Source organism: Nasonia vitripennis, chromosome 2, assembly GCF_009193385.2.
Source record: "Nasonia vitripennis strain AsymCx chromosome 2, Nvit_psr_1.1, whole genome shotgun sequence".
Taxonomy (NCBI): domain Eukaryota; kingdom Metazoa; phylum Arthropoda; class Insecta; order Hymenoptera; family Pteromalidae; genus Nasonia; species Nasonia vitripennis.
The window spans coordinates 11,255,842-11,283,176 of NC_045758.1; the positions used below are offsets into that span (position 1 = coordinate 11,255,842).

At 41.9% G+C, this 27,335-nt stretch overlaps 2 protein-coding genes across 5 annotated transcripts in view; one reads left to right on the forward strand and one right to left on the reverse strand.

Moving 5' to 3' along the window:
* Positions 1-13,543, reverse strand: part of LOC100123415 (heparan sulfate glucosamine 3-O-sulfotransferase 1) — a 44,452-nt gene extending 30,909 nt beyond the window's left edge. Inside the window, exon 1 of the mRNA XM_008214428.3 lies at positions 12,755-13,543. The gene's annotated coding sequence lies outside the window, so the exon portion shown is untranslated. The remainder of the gene's footprint in view (positions 1-12,754) is intronic.
* Positions 13,544-22,445: 8,902 nt separating this feature from the next.
* LOC100123408 (probable protein phosphatase CG10417) lies at positions 22,446-27,127 on the forward strand. 4 transcript variants are annotated; one of them, XM_031923684.2, is made up of 7 exons: positions 22,446-23,111; positions 23,805-24,084; positions 24,167-24,414; positions 24,553-24,941; positions 25,122-25,251; positions 25,332-25,787; positions 25,873-27,127. In XM_031923684.2, exons 1-7 carry the CDS (start codon positions 23,001-23,003, stop codon positions 26,122-26,124), a joined length of 1,866 nt encoding a protein of 621 aa, XP_031779544.1. In that variant the 5' UTR covers positions 22,446-23,000; the 3' UTR covers positions 26,125-27,127. The 4 variants fall into 4 exon arrangements, with proteins under 4 accessions (XP_031779544.1, XP_031779543.1, XP_032452810.1 ...); XM_031923683.2 differs by having other exon boundaries at positions 24,167-24,941; XM_032596919.1 differs by lacking the exon at positions 22,446-23,111 and adding an exon at positions 23,384-23,543 and having other exon boundaries at positions 24,167-24,941.
* The last annotated feature ends 208 nt before the right edge of the window (positions 27,128-27,335 follow it).

A 27,335-nucleotide genomic window follows, 5' to 3' on the forward strand; every position in this document is an offset into this window, starting at 1 on the left:
TTCAGTGTCTTTCAAATAGTCGGCGCACGAATTTACAACGACGTTCGCATCAGAACAAGCATATGCCTAATTTGTTATTTTTGCAAGATCCGCTAACATTAGTCTCGCCATTAATATATTAAACAACGAACACGTGAAAACACGACAGTGAAAATCCGATTCCATACACCCTTCTCGCGATACGAATCCCAAGTCACTCACGGAATTAAAGCTCAAACACCATCCCCTCATTAAAATTTTTCCAACGAAAACTACAGCCTATCTCTCCTATGCTCAGGTCAAAACACCCGCGCCCATCTTGCCCATAAATTTTACTTCTCAAACAATCTCCATATTTATACAGAGCTCCATTATCATTCCGATCATCGCGCTGACCCACTGACACCCTGCGCAAAACCTATATTACGCAGAACACGTCGTGGTCATTCGTAATTTTCGAAGAATAGCCGGTTTCTATACATGCCTACATATACTCTCAAGACGTTTCCCCGAAAAATTTGCACCACTGCAGCTGTCTACACTATATATCCGACCCGACACGCACACAAGCTTCCTCACTGCAATATAATACGTGCAAGGTGTAGCTAACCTGCAGCTCCTCGATGATCGTCGCGACGACGTAACTGAATATTCATCCTGCCCCGCGGGAGCGACTACTCGATACCTATACGGCGTCTAATTGCGAGTGTGTGTACTCGGACGAAATCGGCAGCGCACGCGCTCGTAAATACGAGAGAAACCGACGAGAGATGCGTGACGCGCCGACGATGCTGTTGCGTGCATGAAAGCTGCCGCCGCCGCAGGTTCATTCGTTGCCAGCTCGTAGCCGCACGGGGAAAAATGGAGCGATATTGGCGGCGGCCGTTTATGTATGGCCTGCACGAGTGTCGGGGATAAGGCTTACAGTGCTGTGTATGTATATCAGGGAAACGATGTTTTATGAATTAGTTCGAGGCTTTACGGCAGTTTTGAAATATATGACAACCTTGTACAAGGGGCGTACTCTGTATTATATAGAGCTAGTTCGTTGCAGGAGGTGGGTAATAAGCGAGTCGGTGTATTTTCGAAAGTAGGCTCCTTGCCGGAGTTTTATTGCGAGTAAATACAAGGGATTTTTATTCCTTTCTCGTTTATGGATAATAACGGGATGGATAATGAGCGGTTGTTAAACTATTTCTCATTATTGAGATTAAAGTAGGGTTATTATTACGTTGGTGATTTACGACGCTTTAATAACGGACTCCCTGTGTGTACATGTTGATTTGAATGGGACAAGGAAAAAATAAATTTAAAGAATGACGATATCTTTTAGTCGTGGTTGGTTTAATGTGTAAATATTTTAACACTTGTATGTGCGTCGATGTTGAGCTCTGAATTGGGTTATTAAATGACCGCTATGTGTAAAACTTGATGTAGGTACATCGTTTATGAAATTACTTCGAAGAGAGAGAACATCGCTGGCTGATAGAAATGACGAGAAGTGCGCATTATATTGGATTTTCCTTTCTGTAAACCTATGTCTTAATTACAGATGCAGTATCGATCGGTAAAATTTAGGCTAGCGTCGGCTTCCAAGAGTAGAACGACTTTATCAGGCTCAATTATACACCTTATTGAATATATGAATTAATTAAGGGCCGTTTGAAAATTTCATTTTGAGCGAATATTCTTAACATAATAAAACTAAGCTTTTTGTGCCTTTTCTCGTGCGATACAATGCTTCATGCTAAAAACCCAGAAATTATTGACCCCATTAGCATACAAATTAATCACTTCTTTCACGTATAAAAAGGTTGCCTCGTTCATGTATAGTTTATGTATTTGAAATAACATAATAATTAGTTAAATCAAAAATAATTGCCAAAAAAGCTGTACTAAAATAATTAACTGAAGCAGCTAAATAGCATGAGTGGCATTATAAGCTGGCTCACCAATATGGGAGAACAACCAGTCCAAAAAACTGTTTGGAACTTCAGACTCACGACAGTGTTTAATACAAAATTTAAGTGGCTGCGTATAAGCTAAAAATATCAATTTTAAATGGTCTAACAATTCTTTTGTTGCTCTTCGGTGTTCGTTTCGGATCGTTCCGAAATATACTGGTACTCTCGAGGCCATAACACCCGCAAAACAGACGATGACAGTATTATCGCTCGACTAACAAACGATTCGCTCTCGTCACATAAAAGCTAATGCTAATTTCGCGAAAGCAGTGCAAAGCAAACGATCATCCTCTCTTTGTGCATCACTCTCTCACACGCCCTTATATTAAGTAGGCAAATATTGGGATCAAGAGGGAGTCGAGCAATTACGCGTGTTTGATCGTCCTGGTGAAAATGGCTGGTCTCCCCTCTCGAAAAGCGCCCGACGAGACATTGTTGTGCGACGCGCAATTCATTGTTCGCGCGAATAATGCATTGTGGCATTGATGATGGCGGAGTGGCGAGCTTCACTCTAGAAATGGATTCAGTGTAAACCAAGCCACTACGCTGCTCGCTTTGTTTTAACATTCATCAGTAAATTTGCGGAAGGGCTTTTTTTTAATTCGAAAATTCAAGAGATATATATCTGAGTTTAATGCAGAGAATCGGGCTTTTTTTCTTCTAACGGCGATTAATCGAAACGTCAAATGAATTGAAACGTCGAATTAAATGCAATTGGGCAACGATTTATCGTTAAAATAAAGTGTTGTTTACCTTTTTAAAAATTCAGGACCGGGGACTTTACTTATTCAACTTGCTGTACATACCTCTATTAGGAAATAATGGTTTCGTTATTAATAATGCAGCTGTAATAAAGTGCATCGTTTTAGAATTCAGTGCTTACCATCACTCAGACTTCGTAAATATTCAGCCCGAAACGATGAAGCGAAGCTCGAATTATTTGTTTACAGACGCTTTTCGCCAGTGGTTAACATTGGCATATCGCCTCTAATTCAAGCGCCTGCTAGTTACTGCACGTGAACTTTTGCACGCGCTCGACATCAGGCACTGGCTGACAGATACTTTAAGCCCGTTGCGGCGCGGCCGGAGTTTGTAATTATTGACGAGAAATTAAAGCGTATCACGCAGAGCTCTTTATGCACGTAAGCCGAACCCCCATTGAAATTCACTTAGCCGCCCGGCCGAGATAACCGTACGCGCGCGTACTCTGATATTATACGCAGCGGTACCTGCATATTGGAAGGGCTTGAAATTCAAATTTGCATGGGGCTCCGAATCCTAGCTGCTGCCGAAGCTCGGCAAAAAAGTAAGAAATACATCGGGGTACATTGAAAAAATGTATGTGGATGCAAGAGTAGGATGAAAATTTAGAGCATGCTGGGAATCGTTAATGAACTGCGCTCGAGGGTTTCTTCTATGAATGTTTTTTCTTTCGCCGGCCGATCTACATTGCATCGCGAACTAACTAAGCTTTTCAATGCTGCAAATAGATAGGAAAAATCAATGAATTATTTTTTCCGGGTATTCGAAACATGTGCCTGTTACAATGCCGCTACACTAAGCGGGTCTTGGGCGTTGTCGTCCAGATCGGACGGGTGGGTGCCTATCACCACTACACAGCGCGTCCTTAGGTTGCGGATAGAGGAACAGCCCCTGAGAAAGAGGTTAGCTGCGAATAAATTGAATAAGCAGCCGCGGACAGCCGATAGGAACAGGCGTGGGTGTGATGAGCCCACACTGTCGAACGCATTCATCTAGAAACACTACGCAAGCACCACAACAACAAAAACACTTCACATTATCTCTTATCTCTCAATCTATCTCTTTCATCACACATTACAAAAATGGGCAAAAATCCTGCTGCCGAGGAGGATGCGGGAGCGATGACAACGATGACAACGAGAATGAAACCGTAGTGTGTCTGACGATGAATTGACACTGTCCTCGTCAAAGTCGGAAAGCTCTCATACTGAGTTCTAGAGAGGTATGGGGGTTATCACCTCTAAAACGGTGGACTCACCTGCGATCGGAACAGGATCCGAAGCGCGCGGGTTTAACATAACATCATGGCTCAAAAAAATCAAATCCGAACCAAAAGGGACTTAAGGGTCGGAACTTGGAATGTTCGCAGTCTATACAGAGCAGGTGCGTTTAAAGAACTCGTAAAGGAAGCTGATAGGTACAATCTAGATTTGGTAGCAATACAGGAATCGCGGTGGCCAGATGGCGGATTACTAGCATCGGGTAAATTCACGTACCTGTATGGGGCCGGGAGTGGGGGATCTCTAGGCACCGGATTTCTCGTAAGCAAAAGGATCATACATTCGGTTAAAAGTTTCAAATCCGTCAATGATAGGCTCTCGTACATCATTATCGAAGGTGAATGGTATAGATATGTATTTATTAATGTACACTGTCCTACGGAGGACAAAGAAGAAGAAGCTAAGGATCTCTATTACGAAACTTTAGAGCAGGTAATCGACCAGTTCGCGTCTTACGACACAAGAATAGTATTAGGCGATTTCAATGCTAAAATAGGTAGGGAGGAAATGTTTAGGCCTACTATAGGTAAGGAAAGCCTGCACGAAGCCAGCAATGATAACGGTATTAGGGTCATAAATTTCGCGGCGGCAAAAGATCTTATAATCAAAACTACGTGTTTTAAGCACAAGAACATACACAAGGCAACGTGGACATCGCCGGACGGGGCCACACAGAACCAAATTGATCATTTCCTCATTGAAAAAAGACGTCATACTAATGTTCTTGACGTAAGGGCTTACAGAGGGGCAGATAGCGACTCGGACCACTTCCTAGTAGTAGCCAAATTAAGAGCTAGACTAGTAGCGAATCAAAATAGTAAGAGAGCAAACAAGGTAGAAAGCTTCGATATTGAGAAACTACGAGATAGAACAGAGCGAATTAGGTACCAGATAGAAATTAATAACAGGTTTCAGGCACTTGAAGAAGCAAACACATCGCCGGAGGGGAATGCCGAACCGAATAGCTTATGGGGGGACATCGAAAAAACGGTAAAAGAGGCCGCGAACAAAGTACTGGGTAAAAAGAAAAAGAGTGCGAACTCTGGTTTGAAAGGCGCAAAAAGGCTAAATTAGATAGCATACAAAATAGAAGCGATAGGACCGTAGAAGAGTATTCTAACGTAAGGAAACAGACGAGCGCGATCTACAGAAATAAGAAGCGGGAGTATCCAAAGAATCTTATTAGGAGAATAGAAACTAACAGTAAGGAAAATAACCCCCGCGAAATGTACAGAGGGATTAACGCCATCAGAAAGGGTTTTAGGAGTAGAGCGCAATTGATGAAGGACGAAAACGGGGACCTCGTAACAAATGACAACGAATTACTGTCGCTGTGGAAAAATTATTTCGATAAATAATTAAACGTGCACGAAAATAGCGAAGAATTAGGGGACGAAATTCACACTGCTGAACCCCACGTGGAGGAACCGAGCTACCAAGAAGTAGAGGCCGCGATTAAAAAACTAAAAAACAACAAAGCCGCGGGAAATGACTCTATACCAGCTGAGTTACTCAAATATGGGGGCGTCGAGCTCACTTTCAAAATCTATAAACTAGTATGTGCCATCTGGAAAAATGAAACAATACCCGAAAATTGGAAGGAATCTATCATTATACCGATTTTTAAAAAGGGGGATAAGACAGACTGCAATAACTATAGGGGTATTTCACTTTTAGCAACGTGCTACAAAGTTCTGTCAAACGTAATACAAGCTAGACTCACTCCATTCGCGGAAGATATAGTAGGAGATTATCAGTGCGGATTTCGGCGCAACAGATCGACGAGCGATCAAATGTTTACCATAAGACAGTTGTTAGAGAAAAAGTGGGAATTTTGCGAAACCATACACCAACTATTTATAGATTTTAAAAAAGCGTACGACTCTATTAAGCGAAGCAAAATGTATCAAATTCTAGTACTTCTCGATGTACCGAAAAAACTCGTGAGATTAATTCAAATATGTCTGAACGGAAGCACGGGAAAGGTCCGAGTAGGCGGTAATGTATCAGAACCCTTCATCATACGCGATGGTTTAAAACAAGGGGATGGACTCTCTACGGTGCTGTTCAACTTAACGTTAGAGTATGTCGTTAGAAAAATGCAGGTTAGCCAGATGGGCGCAACGCTTGATGGAACAACGCAGATACTAGGCTACGCAGATGATTTGGATATACTGGGGGATTGTAGGGAAACGGTAGCAAGAAACGCGGAAATCCTCATAAAAGCGGGGGAGTATACAGGGTTAGAAGTGAGTGAATCAAAAACAAAGTACATGATTGTGGATAAGCTAGGCATCTGCAGAGGGGAGGAAGATTTCAGAGTTGGGAATTTTACTTTTGAATAGGTTAGCGAATTCAGGTATCTGGGTACGACCATAAATGATAGAAACGAGATTAGTGTCGAAATAAATAAGAGACTCCATTCGGGTAATGCTTGCTTCTACGCCGTGAGTAATTTACTTAAGTCGAGGCTGTTGTCTAAAAACGTTAAAATAAGAATATACAGGACAATAATACTGCCGGTGGTTCTGTACGGGTGCGAAACGTGGGCTCTCACTAAGAAGGCGGACAACCGTTTTAGGGTATTTGAAAATAAAGTCTTGCGAAAAATATACGGGCCGAAGAAAGATGATCAAACCGGGGAATGGAGGAGACTACACAATGATGAGTTACACAATCTGTACGCGTCACCAAATATTAACAGAATAATAAAATCGCGCAGATTGGGATGGGCAGGGCACGTAGCGAGAATGGAAGACGACCGTACGGCAGCGCGTGTCATGAAGGGCAGGCCGATGGTAACGCGACCTCTAGGTAGACCTAGACGTAGATGGGAGGACAACGTAAAAGCGGATCTAGTAGAAATAGGACGGGTGGGTGTCGATCGGAGAGGTGCATCTTGGGTGGGGTTGACACAAGATAGGGCAGCGTGGAAGGCTTGCGTAGATGAGGCGATGAACTTTCGAGTTCCAAATGCCATGTAAAAAAAAAAATTCGAAACATGTGCGCGTAGAAAGTATACTTTTGCTTTGAAATTTCAATTAAACTTAATACAAGCAATTTTCATGTATGTCTATAATAACGTATATATAGTCTTTGTTCTGAAACTAGAGCGAGTTATGCACATCAATCTTGATTAATTCAACGCATGGAAACTTGAACTTGTCCGCAATTATTTACTTTTTCGCGCGGCACCGGAGAACTTCTGCAAACGATTTCTCTCTTTCTTTCAGTCGACACTGTCGCCTCGCGATGAATGAAGGACCAAACGCAGGGAGGCAAGCATCAAAGAAGGCGGAATGTCAGCGAAAGAAGTTTCTATTAGCTCTGTCGTCTCGTCATAATTTATATTGCGAGAGCGAGCGGCCGCCGGAAGATTCTCGTCGGCGAAGTTATGTGTACGTAGACGAGATGAAGAGAGACGTGCAATTATTCGCAGAAAACCGCGGAAGCTCGGCGTTCTTTTGCCTGGATTTCTCGGCGCTTTTTAGTGCGCACTGCACCGGGATATGGCGAAGCTTCGTTTTCCATTAATCTTGATTTCTTAACTTGACGTCGGCCATACCTATGTATATAGCTGCCTATATACCCTAATATACTTTCATGAAAATAGAGCAAACGAATACTTATTTTTCGTAGGAAGAGAGTTTTCTTCCGCCAAACATAAAATGACAGCATGAAATTAGCAGACTCGCGGAAAAGCTTATTCTCTTAATGGTATAAACATACAGAATTAAAATAAGATTTCAAAAATGATTCGTGCTATCGTTCAAGATTGCATTAAATTGAGATGTTTCCATCTGCCAGCGATAACATTTTTAACGAGGACTTTATTTAAATCAATGTTCATCTACTTGGCCCACACAGATTCCGCTAGAATTCGCTGTTAATTGGAATCTTTTGACAAAGAAGTTATTACATTCGAACTAATTTCGCTGCAGCAAAGGGACTACTTTTAATGCACTTAACGAGAAAATGACGATTGCAAAGAGCATTCCAGCGTTGGTCCAGGGGTCTGCAATTATATTGATTACAGAGCGCTTACTCGGAGAACTGTGTGCATTTTCGTCTTAACGAACCGAACACCGAGGCGGTGTACTCCACCAAGCCATCGCATCGCTCTCCCGCATTAGTAACTCCGAGGCAGTACCGGCATGAAATCAATTGCAACGAGAAATTGATACTGCAACGAAACAACGAAATAATTGTGGTAAGTTAAATTATTCTTAGATATGTATATAGCTGATTCTCTTATAATAGTCATTGAAAACCGTTGAAACTATTTGCGGTACTCTTAAATAACTCTAATCATATATAAGTGAAGGGCTCTTTAGCAATTATTAAAATAATTATTTGCGCAGCGTGTCAAGTGCAAAATCAAAATTAAAAAACCCAAGTCATATGTACGGCGAGTGCGTACCACGTGCCTCGCTGAGATCGCTAATAGTTTTGAATTTCCACGGCAACCAAAATTTCCACCGTCTCTCACACGACAAGACGACGACGGTCTAGTGCATTTTGGAACAAAGTTCAGGCTTGCGGACTGACGGTAATTAAAGCTCCGGACGTGCTAGCGCAATTAAACTTAGGTCAATTAAAGTTTTTCCCTTCCTCCCCCCCCCCTTCTCTCTCCATCTCTTGGCCTCTCCCTTTTCCCGCGTGAAAATTTTTAATTAAAAAAATTCATTCTATATTCAAATCGCGAGAAAGTAAAAAATACTTCAGCCATAGCATATGGGGCTGTTTATAAATGGCGAGTTTAGAAAATTGCGCAAGGGTCGCGGTAAGAGCAAAGCAGATTAATACGCTCAGCCTAGATGCACGAGCTTTTTTTTATTTGTGTTTAGAGGCTTTTATCCGCAAAGTTCGAGGTATTGAGAGAGTAAAGTATCGGAAAAGCTCTTTCTAACTTTGTGATACTTTGGCGGCGTTACATTGCATTATCGCGGACATTTTTCTTTGCTAAGCTTGGATAAATTTTCTTCAACCCAGCGGAAAGAAAAAAATTATGCGTCGAGTTTTTTTTTTGCGAACTATGGACCCAGCTTCGCCATTCTTTTTACTTATTTTCTTCTCCGTAATCCTAAATAATAAATATTTTATCATAATAGGATGCACGGGTTGCAACGCCTACGCGGTGTACGACAACGACGTAATTTATTCAAACAAATTCCTGTAGCGTGAAATTCGTAGCATCTACTTACAAGTGCTAGTACATTATAAATTAACGCTTGTTTCATGTAAATCACAAAGTCATTTTGTATAATGTTATTATTCACTCTAAGAGAACACAATATTCTTGGCATTAATCGCACACCACGTGTTCATACATTATTTAACAGAGAGAAAGAGAAACTGCTGAGATGATAACGATGTATATGTATATATACCTGAGAACAAGTAAATTGGTGATATTATGAAAGTCAAATGGCCAAAATATATAGATATTGTTGCCGTATTTTCCTTATTTTATTTTAATATACATAAACGTTAAAGAAGGACGAACGGCTTCTCGCAAAGAAAACTACGTAGCTATATATAAATATATATATATATATATATATATATATATATATATATATATATATATATATATATATATATATATATATATATATTTGTTTTTCACGAGACCATCAGATAAAATATCTTTTAAACGTTCTGTCGAGTTCGTGCAAAAGACTATCAGCGCGAAATTAATATTTACCGCAATCTCTTGCTTCCCCAAATAACTCACAAAAGGCGAATCGAGACTTTTAAAAATTTCAATCTCCCCTCGATCTACGCGTGTACCATTCGTTCATCCACCGCATTAATTATTCCCTCGTACGTGATTAGTTCGAATAAATTAGGCCGACAACCAAAAAAAGAGGGTGAAATAACGCGCCAGCACGACATAAACGTAAAAGAGGGGGAAGGAATATATATCGCGGAACATGTGATTCCCTAGCTACCTGTAAAATTCGCCAATCCAGGGATGAGATAGCGAGGTGCGAGCGAGAGAAAGAGCAGGGAGGAACGGCGTACGGCATAAAAGTCAGTCGTAAAATCCGAGCTCGTCAGAGTGGGTAGTAGTTGCCGGGACCAACCAGTCAACGTGACAAAAACCCAACACCTCCTAGTCAAACAATCCGAATTGAAGCAAATAAAGCGCAAAAAAACACGATGTTCGCCCGTGCGGGAGGCAAGCGACGCCTGAGCCGCGCGTATAACCCGTCCAACCTTCAAATAATCAAGGGCCAAATTGGTTCCCTTTCTATCTCGCTCGCACTCTGAGACTGTGTCCTTGGATGAGATTAGATTAGATTATTCATTTCGGCCATGGAAAGAGTTTCTTATAGGGCATAAAATACGTGGCAGGGTTTGAATGCGATATGTAATGGCATGCCATAAAACCCGTGTCGCCTACCTTTATAAACTCGAACATTATTACAATTTATATATATATATATATTTTTTTTTGAGAAACTACCATATAAAAGTTATAACTCTGAATAGAAATAGTAAAAGGGTTTTCCAAAACGAAGGATTTTACTATACCATGAGTTCGAATCTATTGATGGATACAAATTTGAAGTCAATTGTACAAGACTACAAGAGTTAGTTAACAGTGTCACGTCGCTTGACTTTGGGTAAGGTCGACAAGAAAGCTCCTTGTCAGTTATATACAGACGATATAATTCGAAGCTACCGCTGCATGACGCGCTATAGGTAACAGGATTTCCGCTAGGGAGGATAGGTAGGTATAGGTATGCGCAAGGAGATGGAATTTGAAATTTGAAGATCTGGAGAGATGCGGTTCCACGAGAGGCGACTTGAGAGGAAATGGCATCGACTAAGGAATACCAGAAATAGGAAGAGCTTATAGCGTTTACAGTAACGGAGTTAACTCCTAATAGAGTGTATCATTAATACTGTTAGTAAAAAAGGACTGGGTCAATGCCTTAAGAGGATAGCAACAAATGAAACATTGTATTTTTCATCAATTACAAAACTTATTGAAAGACATAAAACACTTTTTCTACATGACATATAGTAGAAACGTGGCGAAAATTCATGCCTTATATTTTTCAGAGACCTCAAGCTTCTTTTGGTTCTGGATATCGGAGTGCATTTTGACACATTTGCAGAAAAAATAACATCTGTTTTGAACAGATCTAGTAGACGTTTAAAAGTTTTTCTCGATGTACAAAGAAACCTGTTGACTGAAAAATAAAAATCATAAACTTTGGCTTTCGGAAAAATGTTGTAGATATGTCAATATGACAATTGCTTTATGATTTTCATAGTATACCTAAGTAAATAGTAGAAATTCATTTTTTTTAGTTTTCTTTTTACAATCCTATACTTAAAAATTCTGGTACCATAAGTAACACGTATTCATGGTTGATCATTTTATGTATTACGGACACTAAAATATTTTAATAACGAAAAATTATAAGAAATCCCTCAATTTTTAAATCTCATAAAATGTATCGTGTAAAAGTCGAAATAATTGTAAAAGCCTTATTTTATCTTACGTGCATGTTAAAAAATAAAGCCTACGAAATATGCAATTTTCATAAACCCTTTATTTAATAATAAAGGAAATATTTCGACCCAGCGTGGAAACTACCTTCATCGATCTAAAGTTCCACTTAAAGAAGAATTCATTCTCACGATATTTCTCAATAAAGCTGTCAAACGTGCCATCTAAACTAAAAGTAATCGTACTCGTACTGACATCAACACGATCTTGTTTTCCTCATTTACTTTTAGCTAAGGCTGCTATGCGGAACTCGCATAAATAATAATAACATCAAAAGGATTTGTATTCCTCAATATAGCTCAATTGCCGCATGTTTATGGTTATACCTAATGATTCTTCAGTTATAGTCGGGTAATAAGAAAAATACGAATATAAATTTTTCAGAGTGACTAGAAAGTGGTGAAATAATATTTATTTCAAATTAACTAGTTTATAGTTTTGTATTAATTTTTATATTTTAACTTATGCATATTATGCATGCCTCTAAATCGCGCAAACTTTCATTATATACAAAACGACCTTTATTGAAGCCTCAAAGTGACAAACGTTCGTCACGAGCCACGCGAACTAAAGTCTGTTAAAAATAAATACAAAGTTAGATCCTGTATCAAAGAAGAGAATAAAAAGTCATAAAAACTTGAGCCTATTAAATACCGTTTTTTAATTTCAAAATCTATCCTAACAAATGTTTAGATAGAGGAAAGAAAAATTTGTAAAAAAATGTGAAGTGAATCTCAATTAAACTTGACGAACACGATGCTTGTTTGATAAAAAGTAAGTCCATTTAGTAGCTGTTCTGAAACTTTCACAGCCTGCTCGATTAATTACTTTCGCGTATCAAATTTCAGTTTCTGCGGCATGTATCCCGTAAATTAATCAAAACTCGTACGAAATGCTTTATCCAGGGCCAGGCAGAACCAAACAACATATTATCCTTAACCTCCACGCAGCAATTAAAAAATCTTAAATTATCTCGCTCTTAGCAAAAACAAGGCCAGCACCCTCCAATCCTCTAACGAAATAATCCTCTCAGAGCCTCGTGTGTCGTCTTTCAACAACACGCTTCAACCCTCAGCCCCTTCCCCTCAGTCAAAACACAATGCTTTCCGCGGCGCTTGCTTTGTGTCCTGGCACAAACACCCTCACACACGGAGGGTAGAGAAAAGAGCGCGCGCGTAGGGTAGTTGGAAGCAGCAGAGTAGAGCGTGTGCACAGGGGCGCTAGATGTCTTTGCTCCTTACCTGGTCTAGCGGAGCCCAAGGTCGGGTTAGTAGGCCGCTGCTCGTCTCGTTCTCGCTCTCTGCTGAGCGCGCGCGCCAGTGGCTCCTCCTGCTGCTGCTGCGGCTGACGGCAGCCCCGGCAGCCTGGAGCCCGGCGCCCCGGACTCCTGTCGTGCTCCTGTTACTCTTCTCGCCGAAAACTGAGTGTCTGCTACTACTGCCGACGCCGACGGCGACGACGACGACGACAACGACAACAACGCGTCCAGTAACCCGTACGCCAGCATAGACAGGCAACACTCCGTTCAGGGACTGCCTTTGTATCGGGCCTTCGTCATGGGGATGCTGCGACGAGGACAATCAGTCAAAGAATACAAGTGTAACGTTCGGGAACGCAGAAGCAGTAAACACACGACTCTGGCAAGTCTCGCGTGTTGTAACACTCGCCGTTCGAGCACGTGAATGTAGTCCTGCGCGCGCGCGCAGTGAGCTGCTACGCACACACGCTAGGAGCACTCCTTCGCACCAGCTCTCTCTCTCTCTCTCTCTCTCTCTCTCTCTCTCTCTCTCTCTCTCTCTCTCTCTCGGAGTCAGAGCTACAATGTAACTGACGATGTCTTGCACGAGCACTGCACTGCCAGGACGACTCGTCGAAGGCGCTTGCGATCGTGGTTGGGAGTGAGCGAGCTGTCAGAGACGAAGAGATAGAGACGGAGAGTGTGTGCGTGAGACAGAAAAGCTAGTGAGAGGCGCACCGAGCGACTGCAAGCTCGGAGTCGAGCGGGCGGTGCGAGCTTCCGCGATGTACTGGCCGCGGCGGCGCCGAGCGCTCGAGTATTATACCTCGCTCTGTCTGTCTCTCTCCCTCTCTCAGGGGAGTTCCTACCTCCGCCTCTCTTTCGTTCGTCAGCCCTGCATCTGCGCTCGTCCCCTCCGCCGCTGTATAAGCTTCCAGCTGCGCGGGCGCGTGTGGGTAGATAGTGTACGAGCATGGTGTGTGGGTGCAGCCGCCGCGTGAGTTCTACGCTCGCTCGAGTTGTACAGTAGTAGGTAGTATGTGACGCGGGCGCGCGTAGTAGTAGTACGCGCCAGAGAGTCGTGCGCAAGCGCACTGCTGCTCTGCCTCCTCTCTGATGTGACTCTTGCTTCCTATCGCCGCGCTTGCTTTCTTTCTTGTACTTTACTTACTTGTCCTTACTTAGTCGCTCGCTCACTCTCCGTGTTTGTCTTGGGAGTTTTCGATGGTTTTGGCTTCGGCTGCTTTGCTCGAGAGGTGTGTAGTACTACTGCTCGACCAACTCGGCCACTGGCTTTTCGAAATTGCGCGCTGGCCTTCTCCCCCGCGTGTGTATACAGATATACACACACTGACTACGCGTGTATTCATGATTTCGTCGCATGACCTGGCTTTGTCTTCGCACGATTCGGGCCTGCGAATGTATAATACAGGTTCCGTTTTGTTCTCTCTTTCTTTCTTTCTTTCTTCTATTCTGGCATAGCTGCCGGTTTTCGTTTTCCGGGAACCGAGTTATTCGCTTTTCTCTCTTCGCACGAGTGCTTTTCATTTTTTTTCTCCCCGGGATTTATTTTCACCAGGCTTATCGAACTTTCGTGTGTATATCGGCTGTCTTGCAGATTTCCCTTTGTGCCCGGGCGCTTTTTTCGCCCGCTTTATCTGGCTGTCTTTTCCTATACATAACCGAGTCGTTATCTCTATCGGTACTTTATTCTCTTTCTCTATTTTTCGTTTCCTTTCCTCTGCAACTTCCTCCTCCTCCTTTTCTTCTCTCTAGTTTGCCGAGTTTTTAGACTTTTAAAGTTCATTTCCGAACTCGAGTATACTTCGTTTTAAGAAAAATGTGCGCTCGGTGTGCAGAGGTAAGGAGTCGTGCAGTCGATGCTCTGTTGGGAAGAAGAGATTTTCGAAGTCGAAATAAATTGTCGAGTGAATCGGTTAAATATTAGTGCGGTCGACGTCCCTTTCAAAGCCTTATATTCGAGCGATTCAATTTTGTAATATGCATATCCATTCTCTTGTTTCACATCGTCGAGTCGCATTTTACTTTTCCGGGAAAAATGCATATCAACGTGAAATTTCTTGAAAATACATCCCGGATAAAAAATACGAGCATCAGTGTATCACCAGCTAAAATGACAGACTCCCACTTCCTGCTCTCTGTCTCGCTCCTCCTCTACTTTCCACTTCCCGGGACGGTGAAACCTCAATGAATTTCCTCATGCCACGCGCGCGACTTCACCCGCATAACTTATGCGCTATTTTCTCTCCCCTCTCTCCGCTTCCTCATCCCCTTAATTTCGCCACGCTTCTCCTTTCTCTCTCTCTCCCCCCTCTCTCTCGCTCTCTCTCTCTCTCTCTCTCTCTCTCTCTCACCCTCTCAAGGCATACATATAATCTCGAGGCTGTGTGCACGGTGGCGTCACCTTATTTTTCCGCTCTCCAGTGGCTGCGCGATTCGGCAGCTGCGAGACTTCAAAGCCGAGCTTCGTCTGGCGCGTTCCTGTCCCGATCTACTTACTCGCGCGCTGCAGCTCGGCGACGGCGTGTCTCTCTATATCCACTTTGCGCGCGCATGCGACAAGAAGGTTTTCTATCCATCTCTCCGCCGCCGTTGTCCTCGTCGTCGTCGTTTTGCCTCCGCCGCGTCCGCTCTATTCCTCATCTAGTTTACCGGGATCTCTTCTCTCACTTTTTTCCGCTTTCTTTCTCGCCGTCTACAGCAGGAGTATCAGCGTCAGGATTTCGGTCGCTGCTGATTTTCTTTTCGTGTTTACTCGAGAGCCAGCTCCTGTCTTTGTCCGATAATGGGTTGAGAGTCAACCCGAGGCGCCTTGTTCTCTCCCGGCTCTTCCTCCTACTCCACTCGAGAGGGGACGCTCCGAATGTGTATACATGCATCAGACACACACACACATACACAGCCGTGCGACTGTTTTTCTGCCTCTCTCATTACCGCGACGGCCCATTTCTCGCTCCCCCCTCTGTGTGCACGCGTCGCGCTTTTATCGCGCTCGATTCTTTTTGCGGTTCTTCGCCCCTTGCTCCGACAACTCCTCTGTTGTCTGTGTGCGCACGTGTGTATGCGGCGATATGTATGCTCGTATGTGCGACCGACTTTCGTGCATGCGTCGGATAATGCTGAAAGAAAGAGAGACGAGCCTAGAAGAGAACGAAGAAAAATGTAGAGAGAAGTGGATGTCTTAGGGGGATCAAAACTCATGTACGAACGAAGCGCTGGAGATGATCTCAGAGCCTTGAGACGAAAGGAATTTGGCTGTCGTACCACGACCAAGAAAGAGAAAGGGGAGAGAGAGAGGCACGAGATCGCGCGCGCGGATTGTCGGCTTTAGAGCGTTACCCGCGAACGCCGAGATTGTCTTCCTTTTGCTCTTTTTGCCTGCTCTACATTCGCCAGGACGAAGCTATACTTTGCCATTTTAGAATCTTTGAGTTATCGGGTTTTTGTACTCTTCGCAAGAGCGTCGTAAAAATATCAGAAGGGAAATGCGTAAGTCGTGCGCCCAGGATTGAGAATTATTGAGAGATACTTGCGATTTTTTGTTTGAGTAACTTGATCAAAAAGTTCTTTAGTAATAATGCATAAGACTGAAACCAGATTACTGTGACTCAAAGTCAAAATTGGTTCGAATCAATCGCCTGCATGAAGAAAACTACTATTGCCTCTATTTTCTACAGACAATTTTTTTTTTTTTTTGTTTATCCGGAGAGTTGGAGAAATGCTTAATGTACCATGACAGGAGCCGTGCGAGGCTCCCCGTGTGGGAGACTCTCCTGGCGAGGGACAAAACCAGGCATACTCACTAAAACTCCACCTCTCACAGGGCCACGAAAACCCTCACGGTAGCCGCTTTCGCATTCGTTTGGAGGGTCGCCTGTCTTATAAGTATGTAATATTAAATCTTTAACAGCAGTATTTAGGCTCGGGCAGTCGTAGTATGAACGGCCAAAAAAGCAGGTCCAAGGAGGCTGTTTTTAGATTTTCAATGAGGGAACCGGAGGAACGCCTGCGCGCCACCTATCTTTATTAACCGAAAAGTTCAATCGGTGGGGAAAAGGCCAGTTCAAAACTCTTTTTTTTCACGGCTACTACGGCTTGTGTATATGCTATATACGTTTCGAATTCGTTGAAACAAACAAATGAATAAAATATAATGATCGCGCTTTTCAACAAAATTTCGTTTGAACAATTTCGTTCACTGGGAAATATATACGGCGTATTTTTCACGCATATATAGCGGCCGACGAAAGAATTGTAAAATCAACTGCAGTCTCCGCAACTGGCACGTCGTTGAAAGTAAAAACAGCTGCGGGAAAACGTGTCGGCGCCGTTGCGATCTGCATTTCCATACACTCATACACGGTGTATACGTGCACTACAAGGATGAAAGCCTTCGATTTGCCGCGAATATACGAAGGTATGAGTATTGCTGGTACGCACGTGATATCCCGAACGCAATCGCCTTCTTCACCGAAACCAATCCCATAAACTCCCGTCTTTAATATTTACCTGGCACGTGACTCTTCATCCTTTGAGAAATATGCCTTTGTTTATATAAATTCGGCTGTCGACGGAGAAGCTGAAAAAGTTTTCGAGGGGGCGAGAGAGGGAGATCGATGGCGGAATTAATAATGTAAGTGCCTCATCAAAAGTTTCGAGATCGCAGTAACGGGAAAATGATGAATTAGTATTATATCGACGACAAGGTCGAAATATAAGATCGAGTGTGAAAGGGTGCCGGAAGAATTTCCGGTCGACATTTTATGATTAAATTACGATAACTCAGAATTTACGGGAAAATTCCGTAGATATATAGATTTGTTGAATGTATGCATCGATTAAGATCGAATTTTGTAGTATTCTCAAAGTCTATAACTTTTTAACAGTATTAAGAACGCAGCCTGATTTATTCAGCGCCCCTTTTATCAAAACCAGTTGAATTTACGGAATGCGATACTCACGGTCCCTCCCAGTTTTTAAATAAAATCCTTTTTATATTCCACGTCAGTTTCCGAAGCTCAAAGTTAGCTCTCATCCGCAAAAATAAAAGCAATAATCGAAAGGCGTTCAAAGTATTCCTCTATTTTAGTCCGTCTTCAATATTTTGCAATTTCAACACTACTACACCACCGCGCACGGAGTCAGTACTCCCGCGTTCAAAACAAAAACACGCATAAAAAAGTTTTGCTAGTCTTTTACATCCCGCGTTCCAAGTGCTCTCCGTTCGCTACTCCATCATGTTTTGCAAGAACACACCGCTCATCCGTCTCTCTTCCTCCCTCTCTTTTCGTGCTTTTATTTCAAAAATCTCTCTTCACTCAAAAATTAAGCTTCGCGCACGAAAAAGCCAGCTCGCGCGTGTAATATACAGCGCAACTTCTTTCCTCTCAGCTTTCTAAAAGCACTTCTATGTCCAAAACATTTCCCAAAGATTTAATGAAAACTATCGCGGCGAAAAGAAATACGCGAAACATTCATCGCTTCAAAATCAGCATTCAAGCTTCAAGTTTCTCTTTGCCTCGCCGCGGAGCTCACGCGTAAATTTCCGCGCGGCGCAACCCCGCGGAGTCGTATAGGTATAAAGTAACGATAATTAGAGCACTGTGTGACTCGGTCGCGCGAAATTCCGGGACGAACAAACGCCCTCAAGAAAGCTGCTTTTCACCCTCTCCGCTACTGGTCTTCCCTGCTCTCTCCAGCGCAGCCCTCGACTTAAAGACGAAGTATTGCTCTAATTCATGCGCGTGACTCGCTTGCACAACTGTGCGCACGACGTTGGAGTAGCCTCAAAGATGACGCGGGGGAGGAAGAAAAAAGGAGCATGCAAGTATAGTGCGCGCGCGGAGCTCGAAAAATTTCGCCGAGTGGATTAAAGAGGGACTTCTGTTGGCGCGCGCGCGCGGTCAGTTCAACGGGAAGATATACGAGGAGAACGAGGTGAGGAGAAATAATTAGAGGGAGAGAAGAGACCGGGGCTGACTTTCTTTTTGTCGACGCTGGGGCTGCGAAACTGTAATTATGCATGTGCCCGGAATGGGAGCACGAGAGGGGGATACTATAGGTATGCTACTCGCCAAGTTGGACTGGCTCCTCTTCGGATTCTAAGTTTCTTAATTGAAGAGCTCAGGAATAATGATGTTCAAAATTTTGTCATAATTTAGGGTATTGTACCCTTTTTACGATGATGTTTTTATTACTTCGAATTTCTGTATCGGTTGTTTTGTACAGCAATGCCAAGAGGACGAATTTTATGCTCAGAGCGTATAAAATTTGTATGAATCTGAAATGTTTTTCAAAAGTGCAACTGTAAACCCGCGCGCCGTTTGCTATTAATAAATTACGGGTGGCATGTCTGGAAATTTTAATCCAAATGATTTTCTCATTATATTCTCAAGAAAAAAAGTGGAGGGCAGTCTCGCCAGGATGACAATAAAAGCATGAAATGAAATATCGGCTCATTGGTAAGTGGAGACGAGAAAACGCAGACGAGAGCGGAATAAAAAATGAGGGAAATAATAAGAGGATGAAAAAGTTATTTGACTAATTAATTCTATATATTATTGTCGCGCTTGAGAGGCTAAGTTGATGACGAACATTTGCGGTCAACGCAGCGGGCAAGGAAAGTTAAAAAAAAACTTCTTTGCTACGAAATACGATATAAAATATATTCGAGGAAAATATTCAACGACCATATCGGCGATTTTTCTTTGTAAAGGCTAAAGCTAAAGAAGACACTGGGCTGAGTTTTTCCGATAATCCTTTTCGCGAAAAAATCACGTCGTCTACTTTTAACACTGGAGCTGCATGGCGTTATAAAAAATTAACTCGACAATCTTATAAAAGCCTCCATGTAACTTGAATGTTTACTAAACCATTGCATCTTGTTTTCAATATTTAAACACCCTCCCGTTGTACAGCCTCGAGGATTTGAAATTACTACCATCAGGATTTATACTATTTTCACTGAAATCGTGAAATAAAGTGAAAGATTTTCGAGGGTCGAAAGTATGCTATTAAACATTCTTGATAAATTTTCTGAAAACTCGAAGCGATGTAAGTCATAGCTTTAACTATGAAATGCTACAAATCTTCAAGTACATTTCTACCATTCTGTCTACATCTGCAATAAATCGAAAAATCTCTTTCAACAAGTCTCCTCTTCTACAAAATTCGTTCCATGCTTGCTTAAATCAGAAAATCGCAGAAGAAGAAATCCCATTAATTAGCCGACTTCCTTCGACATCGACTAGAAAATCAACGTTTCTTATAGAATCCCTGCAGCACCTTCGACGAAACAAAAGACACAATTCTCGGCCCCCGAAAAAACAAGCGGCAGCTTCAATACACATCCGTAGCTACATCCACAAAGCAGCATCAGCCAGAGAAGATACAGTGCGCGAGCAAAGCAGAGCAGAGCAAAGACAAAGAGAGAGAGAGAGAGAGAGAGAGAGAGAGAGAGAGAGAGAGAGCGCACACGGCGGCCGAATCGATAAGCGTTGTGGCGGACCACCACCACCGCCGCCACCTTCCCCTCTAGCCGCATTCGTTTTAGGGGCGCTACTCAGCTCTTCGACTGTTGCTGCTGCTACTGCTACTACTACTACTACTACTGCTGTTGCTGCTGCTGCTGCTGCTGCTACTGCACCATCGGAAACCGTTTTTCTCGCTCGTGAGGGAAGAGAGATCACGCTCGCGTCTGACCGTACTCAGACGTTACCACTTGCGCGCACGGCTGTACCTGGTCGGCTCATGGTTTTAGTGCGACGCTGCGCATTTTGTCGGGACTGCGGAAAAGGGTTTGCGACGGCTTTGGCTATGTCATTCAGAGGATCGGGTTCTGCGGGGCGATAAGGATTTTATTCGATGGGGGTTTCCAGCTCGCGTGGAGCTTGTCTTTTACTGCGGGAATTCCATCGATTTCTTTCTGTTTTTTTTTCCGAGGGTTAGAATGGGTTATGCGAAATTTTTTCATAGTTGAGCGTGTAACATTGATTCTAGATTTGAATTTTAGATGAGAATCGATGCTTGATGCGCACTTGTTCGGAGGTTTCATTAATATCGAAAATTTGGTTACGATGTAAAAAGTAAACTATGCCGAGCGGAAATTGACTAACTGTCAAATTCCAGCTTTTCTCGAAAACATTTTTCAATCATTCAATTAAATCAATTCTGAAATAAAATTTTTAAAAGACGAAAAAGACACTTCTCTTTAATCCCGAAATATTATAATCCAGCCACTTTAAAAATTTTCAACAAAAAAGATTCGTATAACCTCGATGTGGTTCGCTAAATATCGTGCGATTATTTCGATGGCGCCGCTGCGAATTATTTGTTTTTTACGCGTTGCGCTCATAATATAAACTTATGGTAATGGGTTTATATGCATAAAGCGCTATTTACGCTTTCATCACGCGTATGTAAAACGCAGCGGAAACAAGTTTGCCCGAGCTAAGGTCGATGCAGCAAAGCAGCTCGCATGCATTTTATGCGAATTTGATCCCGCAGTCCACTTTGTGTCAAAGAATTCTCGAGGCTGCACGCAAAACAGCCGGTAATTCCCTGAGACTTTTCGTACTTCTTTATCACACGTATATATATATATATATATATATATATATATATATATATATATATATATATATATATATATATATATATATATATATATATATATATATATATATATATATATATATATATATATATATATATATTTGCTGATTCGTTGAACCGATTGTTATAAGCTACAAATTTAGCTAAAAACCCGCAGAACATAAAAGTATGAACGAGATATTGCGGTAAGATTGAGCGTGAATTTTGCAAACCACTGTTTCAAGCCGGTTGATTAATGGAAGCAATAGCATGAAAAGCAAGAGAGCCCGGAACATAACCCGAGGAAAGAAACTTTCGATTAAGCAACGACACCGATGTACCGACACGACGCTAGGATGAAAAAAACAAAAATAAAAATTCATCGCATCCATTCCAGCGACGGTTCGCGTCGCCGTGCCGGAAAATAAAGGAGCAAGACAAACTCGCTTTGTGCACGCGAAGCCATGGAAAAAACTACCTTGCGATTCTTGCGAATGAAAAAAACACGCCCACCACTATATACGGCGCGAGACTTACTATGCATGCGAAGAAATGCAAAGTGTATTAAAAAAAGGAAGCAGGAGCTACATCCATATATGCAGCTCAAATGCGATCTACGAACGAAGGCCGCGCGCTGATGTGTAGAGCGATCTTCTTCGCGATTTTTTTCTATAGAGACTCATGCAAGAAAACATGGCGTATAGCAGAGTATTATTGATGGAACATCTAAGCTTATAGGATGTTATAAATGAGAAAGAATATTAAACGATTCTTTACACAATACAAGTGGTCAAGATTAAATACATTAGTAATGTATGCATTTTGATTCTATAAGTATTTTGAGCATTTTTAACGTGTGGGGCAAATAGTAATTCAGTTGTCTTAACTCTTGTTCAAATGGTTCATCTCTCCATTTAAAAAAAGACTTATTTTTTATTAAATTCACACACATCAAATGTCTATATCAACTTAATTTTTGAATTTCGCGCTTTTGTTACCGTAGCGACGTCTACGCAGGCTGCACGTGTATTGTAGCCAGTAGATTTTTATTTGGAGGTTGGTACGTCGGTTTATGCCACCGACCGCCATGTTGAAATAGTTCTAGACAGGCCCAACGCTGGCAGCGAGCAACGGCAACTGGCAAGTGGCAACGGCCTGTGAGATCTATAGCGAGCGTGTATTGCGCGCGCCCAAGTTCCCGGGGCGGGAATACGACGACCTAGCGGCCGCGAAGAGAGTCTACTTATATGCTCTAACCGACAGAGCGAAAAATCAAAAAGAGAGGAAGAGCGAGAGAGAGAGAGAGAGAGAGAGAGAGAGAGAAAGAGTGCGCGCGCTAACAGTCGTAGTCGTCGTCGTCGCGCAGGATACACACACGGAGAAGAAGAGCTGTGCGGATCTGTGCGAAAATTCCGTGCAGTGCGTGCGCTGCCGCCGGGTCCCGATAAGCTACCTGCAGCTCACGAGACGACTTTCCTGCTCTCGTAGTCTCTCTTCCCGGGACGAGGTGGAGAGCGAGAAAGAGAGAGAACGATCACCAGGTACAGCCGCCGCCGCCGCTACCGCTGCCGGTCGTCGTGCGAGAGACGAGTGAGAGGCCACCATACATCAGAGAGAAGAGCAGCAGGAAGAGGAAGATGGGGGCTTACTTGACACAGCCCAAGACCGACAAGGTCTCCAGCGACCAGGTCGGCAAGAACCTCATCGTCGGAGCTAGCTCCATGCAGGGCTGGCGCCAGAGCCAAGAGGTATTTATCAGCTACCCATTTTCATCCGGAGTTGGCTGCTACTGCTGCACTGCATTTATAGGCTATGCACGCGTGCGTGCGTTAGCGGGTTACATTAGCGCGGGCTCCGGCGCCGCAGCTATCCTATTCGGGGAACGATCGTTCTCGTGACTGCACCCGCGTGTGCGCCGGTGCTCTCTCTCTCTCTCTCTCTCTCTCTCTCTCTCTCTCTCTCTCTCTCTCTCTCTCTCTCTCTATCTCTCTCTCTCTCTCTCTCTCTCTCTCTCTCTCTCTCTGTGTCATGTAACGGCTCCGCGTTTTTCCTCTTGCCGGCTTGATTCGCGTTGGTTTTTCGCCGCCTTTTCTTATCGAAAGCGTGTGCTCGTATCGTGCATGGCGACATTCCGCCTGCCGCCTCGTCAATTGTCTCCAGCGAAATGTTGATAATGCAAGGTTCGTGCTAAGTATACTACGCAATGATGCTGGCTGAGAAACTTGCGAAAACGTAAGGCAATCGTTGGTAATTTTTTTTTTCGTGGCAATTGACTAGATGTTTGTTTTGAAGTCTTGTGGGTGTCGAGGCACTGTTCCACATGTGATTTGTTCTCCCTGTATGAAAGAGTCTACTTCCATGATGTATAATGTTGCTTTGTGATGCATGCTAATGCATAGCTTTCTTCTAAAAGATTATCAAAACATTTGTTTTCTTTTCAGGATGCTCACAACTGTTGCATAGACTTTGACGAAGATTGTTCACTGTTTGCCGTTTATGATGGGCACGGAGGGTCTGAAGTGGCGACGTATTGCTCTAATAATCTACCAGATTTTATTAAAAATACAGAGGCATACAAATGGGGTGATATTAAGCAAGCTTTAATTGATGCTTTCTTGGGATTCGACGCCACGCTTACAAAACCTGAAATAATTAGCATCTTGAAAGATATAGCTAGAAGTCAATTATCTGATAATGAAGCAGAAAAAGGAAAAGATTCTGGTATGCATTTAAATACTTATCTCAAGTTACTGTTATTTATATCACGATTGCTTATCCATTTGTTTTTTCTTGTCACATAAAGATGTCGAAGAAAATGTCAACAACCTTCGAATAGAAGCAGCAATGCCATTGGATCAAGTAATGGCCAAATATTCAGCAAAGTTTGGAAACCTGAAGTTCAAACCACTCGTCAGTGAAAGTTGTGCTAGTCCATCGAATTTCCAGAGTCCATATTTACGTAGTGGAAGGAGTAAAGACAAAGGGGCTTGTTCATCGTCTGGTGCGGGCTGTTCAACATCATCAACATCATGGAACAGCAACGAAACAGATGTAAGTAGTTCGAGTCAGCCTTGTGAGTTGTCCTCTTCGACTGCAGACCATAAACCTGCTGAGACTGCTGGCAGTAGCGAAGCAGATCAAGTACTAGATTCTACTACAAGCAATGGTGATGTTCCTCGTTCGTCCCAGGTGGGCTCCTCTGCAGATTCAGGTTCTGCTAAATCATCCGAAATGCCAGACAGTTCTGAGGATGTCAGCGATACAGTATCACCTAGTAAAGCCACCAATTCAACGATCACACCAAACGAGGCAGAAACAAATGGAGAACAACTAAGCAAGAGCTTTGAGGATGCAGATAGCAGTAAAAATACAGGTGATAATGAATGCAGCAGTTCCTGTACACCAGTGGAGAATGGTGAAGCTGAGCAGCAAGAAAAAATCAGTAGCAGTGGCCGCATGAAGAAGCAATTGATAAATCTCTACAAAAGTATAATAACTGAGGCTGAGGATGATTCTGATGATGATGACGACGATGACGATGACGAAAATGATAAAAATTTTGATGGCCAACCACAGAGGTATATTATAATTAATTTTAACTTCATTTTCATAACATTATTTTTATATTTTCTTTTAATCTCTTATAAAGTAAGATACCACCAGTCCAATTATTCAGTTATATATTTCCGTCATATATTCAACAATTTTATGAATGCCGTGCTAAATAATAAAATTTTAATATTTCTTTTATCTTTAAGTGATGATGAAGGAGATGTAGAAAACGATGATAGCAATGAGGAAGAAGATGATACTGAAGATGACGACGAAGAAGATGAGGAGGATGAGGAAGAAGAGGAAGATGAACCTATGTCATCACTCGACGAAGAGGTTGATACATTATTAAGATAAACATTAAATTATTTCGATTTACTTTTGTAATATAATAAAAATATTAAATTGTATCATAGCCTGGTTCGGACAGTGGATGTACAGCAGTAGTTGCTATTCTCAAAGGAAATGAATTATATGTAGCCAATGCAGGGGATTCTCGGTGTGTACTGTGCCGAGATGGAAAAGCAGTTGAATTGAGTTTTGATCACAAACCTGAGGATCAGCCAGAAATGCAGCGCATTGTAAAAGCTGGTGGAAAAGTTACCGCTGATGGCAGAGTAAATGGTGGACTTAATTTGTCGAGAGCACTTGGTGATCACGCTTACAAGAAAAACAAGGATCTACCACCAGAAGAGCAAATGATATCAGCTTTGCCAGATATTAAAACGGTTACGTTAGATCTAGAAAAAGATGAATTTATGGTACTCGCATGCGACGGCATTTGGAACTTTATGTCAAGTCAAAACGTAATCGACTACATACGCTCTGCTTTCGCCCGAGGGTATGACAATGTCTCAAAAATTTGCGAAGAGGTATAAATTGTTTAGTTAAAATTTATTGTAGCTTGAGAATGATAATTTTTAATATCATTGATGATTCTGAATTTGATTTTTCCAGTTATTTGATTATTGCTTAGCCCCAAATACTCTCGGTGATGGTACCGGATGTGACAATATGACAGCGATAATCGTGAAATTCAAATCGTCCAAGACAGGAAACGGAGAAGGTACTGCGGCAGAGGTTACAACGGTTACCAAGAAAAGGCCTGTTTCACCAAGTACATCCGCCGAAGGGACCGAATGTAACTCTGAAAAGACCGAAGATAATGTGATAGATGAATGTAAGCGTTTTAAAGCAGAAACGTGCTGAGCACATTGGGACTAAACAAGAAAAAAAAACATGAAAACTGACCTACGAGAGCTGTTGCATTAAATGTGAATTTTTGTAAAATTATAAAACTTGTAAAGCTGTGAAGTTACCTTGCATTCACAGCGATTATCATATGTTATAGTTTTATGTATAAAAGAATGTATCAGCGTTGAATATTGGTGATGGACTGATAGACATTTGGAGCATATGAGGATGATATACTTTTTTTTTAACTGCATACGCATTTTTCACTAATAGCTCGCATTTGTTAATAATTTTACTTACCGTTGTTTGCAAATAGTTTTATGATAACAAAATCGTGAAATGCATGAAAACTGTACACTATAATTGTTTCCTGCGCGGAAAAAATTTAGATTATAATTGGCCAAGGTGTCTTCAGTTATTTTTGTTAAATAGGAAGATGTTATGTCATGTTTATTTTATTTTTTTTTATTTCTCTAGATTGTATTATTTCCTAAATTATAGTGTAGGTAAGGTAGCTTTAAAAAGCCTAATCATTAGTGCACTTCAATATAAATACTTGCAGTGGTTTCTGTCAAATTAAACCATGCATAATTTTACTTATAGTGACTCAAATCTGTAAACCTTACACTTCTATTTTTATATTTTTTGACATCGAAGGTTATTTAAACTGTATCATTTATGTTAAGACACGTTATGAGAACATTTGATCTCTTTTAATATTATCCCATTTGCTCCATATACATCTAAGCTCAATTTTATAAAATGTTGCATGATTTGTAAATTCATTTTTACATCCATGTGTTTTCAGCTGTCTTATAGTTGAGTAAATTATGCAAAACGATACAAGTCTCTTATTAAAGAAACCACTTTTTTTGAATGTCATCGAATGTCGCTCGTCTAGGCATATACATGTACATATTTATAAAACTAGCCTGTAGAATTTGTACTTGGAATTTGAAACAAGACCATTTCTTATTTTTATTGTATTAAATAAAGTTTATTTTTGAATCCCTGGTCACATTGTTGTGTGAATACGTGACAGTATTTTCAGAGTTGCTAAAAATACTACGATTGATTCTAGACACTTGTAAACATTTAAATTAAAAAGCAATTTGTAGTATGAACAAGTGCATTCGTTTGAGTAACTGTAAAAAGAAAACCGTCTAAGTTTTTTGAAATGAAAATCAGTAACATACTTTGATACGAAATTTGATTAGGCATAATAT

What these genes read in the sequence shown, in the direction of transcription:
- LOC100123408 (XM_031923683.2), top strand. Translation starts at nt 23,001, where the DNA reads ATGGGGGCTTACTTGACACAGCCCAAGACCGACAAGGTCTCCAGCGAC. An exon ending in TTTGATGGCCAACCACAGAG is followed by an intron (nt 24,942 to 25,121) that starts GTATATTATAAT and finishes TTTATCTTTAAG; the next exon opens with TGATGATGAAGGAGATGTAG. An exon ending in TGTCATCACTCGACGAAGAG is followed by an intron (nt 25,252 to 25,331) that starts GTTGATACATTA and finishes ATTGTATCATAG; the next exon opens with CCTGGTTCGGACAGTGGATG.